Source organism: Bubalus kerabau, chromosome 4 (genome assembly GCF_029407905.1).
Source record: "Bubalus kerabau isolate K-KA32 ecotype Philippines breed swamp buffalo chromosome 4, PCC_UOA_SB_1v2, whole genome shotgun sequence".
Lineage (NCBI taxonomy): Eukaryota > Metazoa > Chordata > Mammalia > Artiodactyla > Bovidae > Bubalus > Bubalus kerabau.
Window position 1 is genome coordinate 19,306,227 of NC_073627.1, and position 6,289 is coordinate 19,312,515.

Genomic DNA, 6,289 nt, shown 5'->3' on the forward strand with positions numbered 1-6,289 from the left:
GCAGGAGGAGAAGGGGACGACAGAGGACAAGCTGGTTGGATGGCATCACCTACTGAATGGACACGAGTTTGAGCAAGCTCTGGGAGCTGGTGAAGGACAGGGAAGCCTGGTGTGCTGTAGTCCATGGGGTCACAAAGAGTTGGACACAACTTAGCAAATGAACAACCACAAAGCAAAAGGAGGCTGTGGGGTCAGAAGCCTGAGGCACAGCAGCAGTTGGGGCAGGTAGAAATGGAGCAGAAGAGATGTGGGGAGAAAGTTGAGGGATGGTCAAAGAAAGCATGGTGGTCAAAGAAGTGATGAGTTCTGAAGAGACCACTGAGCCGGCCACTGGGAGCCTGCCCCTGGTGCACTCTTAGCCCAGTCACCCAGCTGATCCAGGATCCCAGGCCCAGGCTGAACCTGTGGGTGCATGCTTGCTAAGTCACTTCAATCCTGTCTGACTCTTTGCGACCTTATAGACAGTAGCCTACCAGGCTCCTCCATCCATGGGATTCTCCAGGCAAAAATACTGGAGTGCATTGCCATTTCCTCCTCCAGGGGAATTTCCTGATCCAGGGATTGAACCCATGTCTCTCACATCTCCTACATTGGCAGGTAGGTTCTTTACCACTAGCATCAGCTAGGAAGTGCATAGAGCAACCCAAAGCCCAGGACCAATATCAGCCATGCAAGGACCCTCCCCAGCCTCTCCACCTCTAGGAAGAGGCCACAGCATATTCTAATCCTTCTAGTCTAATCCTGGGAGCAATTCTTCTCAGCCAGAGCTAAGGCTGTCACTTCCTGTCACACTGCAGGCTCATAGGGATCCTGGCTTGCTCATTGCCATAATGGCCCCACCATCAACCCCTATCCACGATCCTGGGGCTCAGAGAATGGGACAGCCTGGTGGCCCCTATCACCAAAGAATGAAAGAGAAGCTTCTGCAATAAAAGATACAAGCTTCTAGGAAAGGGGACTGTGAGAGGGGACGTACTCCAAGAAGCCAATCTCCTTTGCAAAGGATGTTTAATGTTCCGAAGTAAACAGATAGGCTTCCCACGTGGCACTAGTGGTAAAGAATATTCCTGCCACTGCAGGAGGCCTAAGGGATGCAGGTTCGATCTTTTAGTTGGTAAGATCCCCTGGAGGAGGGCATGGCAACCCACTACAGTATTGTTGCCTTGGAGAATCCCATGGATAGAGGAGCCTGGTAGACTACAGTCCATGGGTCACACAGTCAGTCACAACTGAAGCAACTTAGCAAGCACTCGTCACTTCAAATCAACCACTTGGGGTGAGAATTCTGGCTCAGCATTGGAAATAGATGATCCCAGAATGTGAAATGGCATGAGAAGCCGGGGGAAGAGAGGACAGGATAAGAGTGGCTAGGATGAGAGTGAGTGGCAGATCTGAAGCCTGGCCAGACAGAGTAGAGAAAGGGGAGCAGGGGCAGGAATGGAAAAGATGAAGAAAGTTCACCTGGGGTGCGACGGAGAACCCCGCACAGTTACAGGCTCCAGGATAGGATGACATTCAGGGCAGGGCAGTAAAGAGTTCCTTAAGTGAAGCCTGCATCTAAGTCCTGACTTCCTGAGTGATCAGCTGAGGGACCTTGGGCAAATGAACCTCTTCTCATGTGTTCAATCAAAGAACTAAAGCCTAAAAAGTGCTCAACACGATCCCTGGGCTAGTTTCTAGCACTCAATGAACAGAAGTGACCACTATTCGTATTTGCCCTAATGGAAGACACTGATGGATCACGAAAGGTGGAAGGGAGCAGATGTGGAGGATGGGGTGCTGGTGATGCTGGCAAGGGGCAGGATGGGCAAGGGGATGGCACATGGGCTTAGGTAAGGGACAGGGAAGGAGGCGGGTGGCTGCCCCAGTGCCACCAGCCTGAGCTCCAGACTCGCTCAGGGACTGTCTGCACGTGCAGGTCCCCTGCCCTCACATCCTTCTCCCTGCCAGGTGCCAATGGATTTCCCTGCTGTGGCAAAGAGTCGGTGGACATTATGGATTCACAGTGAGAACCAGTCCCCCATCACCGTAGGACTTCTCCCCAATCCCCGAGATCACCCACCCTCACCCAGGATCTCCCTCTATCTTGCTTATTTCCAAAATCTCCCCAAGGCCAGTATCCAGGCCGAAAGGCAGCAGGGGTGGGGATGGAAGCCATCCCCCGCTCTGCTTCCACCCCCAATCCCTCACGTTGGAGGAGGATTGAAGGGTGGTGGGGTACATCCAGGACATGGATGGAGCCTGACCCCTTAGCATTGCCTTTCTCTGAGATCAGAACTGTCCAAGGGGAGGATGGGCAGGTGCCTAAAGTAAGAGAAAGGTTACAATGACTGAGGGCAGCGGTCGAGATGGCAGCCAACTAGCAGTAAGAACCAAGGGTACCCTCCACACACACCCTTGTACTTCAGATTTGCCGAGCTGAGAGTGGGCAGGTTCTGGAGAGGGTGTCCCTCTGGGCTTCTCCCTCTGTGATGAGCCGCTTGCAAGACACTGGCCCACTGGAATGCTAGATTAAAATGCAGATTCCTGGGCTTCACCGCCAACTGAAATAAAAGACACAAGCTTTTAGGAAGGGGACTGTTGGATCAGGGGACCTCCCCCAAGGAGTCAGTGTCCTCTGCAGAGATTGTAGAGGGAGGGGAGCAACTTGGCAAGCTCTCTAGGCGCTTTCTGAACTCCTGAAGTTTGAGAATATGAGTCTGCCATGGGATTCTCAGTGAGAGTGGGCGCCACCAGGGGAGTGAGCTGGGAGTATCTTGCCAGTCCTTGAACAAGGCAGGAGGCTTTAAGGGCACCAGAGACCCTCCCCAGAAGCTACTCCCCCTACCGTACAGAGGCCTGTCACCCACTCTGTCTCCTTCTGTCTTAGGGGTGACATAAACCAAAACCAGTTCCAGCCAATACAAGAGGAAGATGACATGGAGGTAACAGCAGACTGTATCACCTCCTAGGGGGAGGTGGGAGGCCAGGGGCAGGGGTCTTTGAGGCCCATCTTGTCTAAAGCCTGATAAGCCCCCACCCTGGACAATTACGGGACCAACCCTAGCACCAGGCCAGGGTTGGCACACATGCACACCCACCCTCACCAGCTGCCCCCACTGCCTCCCTGCCCCAAGCAGGTCACTTGGAGGAGGCAAGTGTTAGGGAGGAAGTGAGCAGAAGGACAGTGCGGGGGGTGGGGCCGGGCAGAGAATGGGGGATGGGGAGAACTGCGGCGGTTGGGGTGGGGGGCCAGGCAGAGTCTCAGCTTCCTGTTGAAACCTTTCAGCTGGAGAACGATTTGCTAGAGCCGGGGCTTCCCGAAGAAAAGCTCCCTCAAGTGGAGCCAGAACAGAAGCCCAAGCCCTTCCCACAGGAAGAGCCCAAGGCCAAACAGGAAGACCCCAAGCCCCAGGGGTACATGGAAGAGTCCCCCCAACCCTATGGAGACGGGCTAACGAAGCCAGACATCAGACAGCTGAGCATGAGGTCCAATTCCAGCTACGTGAGTTCCATGGACGAGGACTACCGCTCCGTCCATGTGCAGACCTCCAGGCACCTCTTCTGGGTAGACAGGCTCATCCAGGTGTCAGAACACAGCCTGCAACCTGTGATCAGCACGCGGCCCGTCCAGAAGAGCACAAAAAAGACCACCATATGCCCTGCCCAACAGGCGGTCCCCAAGGACACTGAGAGCTCCAAGAAGCAGAGCCAGAACCCCAGCGCCCAGCAAGGCCCTCTAGACAAAGCCTCCCAGAAGACTCCAAGCCCTGAGCCGTCCTTCTGCACGCCCACCATGGGCCTGGAAGAGCTGATCAATTTCGCATCAACCCTGGCCATGGCCTCCTCCAGCAGGATGGACCTGCCCAGCTTGCAGCACATGATCAAGACCACACCCCAGAAGGCCATGCCACCTCCCACAGAGCCTGCCGTGGATCATGCTGCCCAGCCCACCACGGACGAGCCAGAGCAGGGAAAACTCACGAAGGATGAGAAGCCGCCAGAGGAACCAGGAGAAGCCAGGAAACCACAGGATGCCCCAAAGCAAGAAGACGATGACGTCCCTCACCCTTACCTTGACCTCAGAAAGCCAGGGTTCAAGAGGGCCACCATTGAAGGGGAGCTGAAGTTTCTTCAGTCCCCGACCACGTCCCCTCAGCCAAAAGGAGCTGCAAAAGAGTAAGTGAGGCTGCCCCACAGCTCCCCTAGGATGTGCAGGCGGGCCCACTCCTCACACAGCCAAGGGAGAGCTGGGGACAATGGAATGAGGGGCTGGCTGAGTGATGTCTCCACCTCAGTGACCTCATAAAGGCTGCTGGAAACAAAGTTCCGGTGGGCTGAGGTGCAGTGCCAAGGCCAGGCTGACAGAGGCCTGGGGACCATGGAGGGTAAGTGCTCCAGGGTGGGGGCAGGGACTTGGGTTCGAAGCCGGAACTAGAATGCCATTCTAGCATTTGGAGGTCTCTTGCCATGAGTGTAGACGGCCTCACCCTTACTGGAAACACTCAGGCTCTTTCCTACTGAGAACCCCTAGGTCTCAGCCCTGGGCCCTGGATATGCCCAGCGAGGCAGAACTGAGGACTCTGGGTTCTCCAGCACCCGGCGCTTCCTGGTGATGAATGAACATGACGGAGGGGCAGCTGCCCATCCACATCACACAGCAGGAAGAGGCCGTCTGAGCCCCTGCGCCCTCCTCAGAAAGGCCTCCGGGCTCACCCCTCCTTTGTCCTTCCCACCAGGGCCCAAGTGACACTCTCTCTCTTGCGTTGCAGCTCGGTGCCGGGAACCATGAAAGGGAATCCATTATTCCTGAAAATCCATTTTAAGCTGTCATCCCCCTCCTCCCCAGAGAAATGACTAGACAAAACCAGTAAAGCCTCCAGTGCTGGCCCCCTGGCTCAGACTTCTTGTGCAAATGCTCCTGGACCAGTGAGCTCCTCTGACTTCAGCATCCTGGTCTCCAATGCTCAGAGATGCCACCTGCGCTGTTAGCCACCCCAGCACCCCCTGGCCCCCCGTGGGCTCCGTCAGCCCTGTGTGGTCCCTGCTTACTCCCCCCGCACCACTCCAGACCTCTAGGCCAGCATCAGAGAGTCATGACTTGCCTTGGCAAGACCTCACTTGTGCCCTGTCTGAGGCTTCTTAGATGTAAAAAGAGACATTTGGGGATTGTCTGAGGCGAGAGCCTCCTGGAGGTGGGACTGGGCAGGTGAGAAGGCTTCTGGAAGGAGTTCTTCCCACTTCTCTCATGGTGAAGGCCTGGAATGGGGAAAGGATGGTGTTCAGGGCTTGAAGAAGGAAATGGCAACCCACTCCAGTGTACTTGCCTGGAGAATCCCATGGACGGAGAAGCCTGGTAGGCTGCAGTCCGTGGGGTCGCACAGAGTCAGACACGACTGAAGTGACTTAGCAGCAGCAGCAGCAGCAGCAGCAGGGCTTGAAGGAACGGAAGAATGAAGCTGAGGGACTGGTCCTCCAGGGGCCACCACCTCCACTCAGAGGTACCTCCAGTGTAGGGGAGAGTCCATGGGTCACGATGCACTTCTGCAGGCAGTCTACACACACACACACACACACACACACACACACCAGCCGCTGACCAGCACGTGACACAGACATTCATGTGACACAGCCACACGCAGGCCAAAGAAGCAAGTTCCACACGTGCCAGGCACACAGGCACACACACACACACACAGTGCCTGTGACCCAGATGCATGCACCCGGATGCATGAGCCTCTCCACGGTGGGGAAGGAGGGACAATGTGGGGAAGCTTCTGGAAGAGGAGATGGCAACAAGAGGGAAGAGAACTTGGAGTGTGGGGATGGAAGTGGGTAGGAAGAGGGAAGTCAGGGAGAAAGAGAAGGGGAGACAGCACCGAGGCTTGGGGCCTAATGAGACTCAAGACCTCCTCCGGACCAAGGCTCCCCTTCAAGTGAAAGCCCTACCTTGCAGACCCTTAGAACTCTGCCCTGCCTTGAGAGGGGGCTGAGGAGGGAGGTGCCCAGGGTCAGGGAGAATGGGATTAGGAAGGGGTGGGCTTCCCAGGTGGCACTGATGGTAAAGAACCCGCCTCCCAGTGCCGGAGACATGGGTTCAATCCCTGGGTAAGGAAAATCCCCTGGAGGAGGGCATGGCAACCCACTCCAGTATTCTTGCCTGGAGAATCTCCGTGGACAGAGGAGCCTGGCGGGCCTCAGTCCATGGGGTCGCAACGAGTCAGACATGACTGAAGCGACTAAAGAAACACGTGTGAGCACTCAAGAATGGGCCAGGGCCAGAGAAGGGGGCAGGTGGCTGGAAGGAGGG

The 6,289-nt window shown here is 55.9% G+C and overlaps 1 protein-coding gene across 1 annotated transcript; it reads left to right on the plus strand.

The window, feature by feature from the left end:
- The first annotated feature begins 1,822 nt into the window (after positions 1 to 1,822).
- On the plus strand, positions 1,823 to 4,836 carry SPATA32 (spermatogenesis associated 32). The gene is made up of 5 exons (XM_055579604.1): positions 1,823 to 1,832; positions 1,951 to 2,005; positions 2,870 to 2,924; positions 3,269 to 4,158; positions 4,752 to 4,836. Exons 1-5 carry the CDS (start codon positions 1,823 to 1,825, stop codon positions 4,834 to 4,836), a joined length of 1,095 nt encoding a protein of 364 aa, XP_055435579.1.
- The last annotated feature ends 1,453 nt before the right edge of the window (positions 4,837 to 6,289 follow it).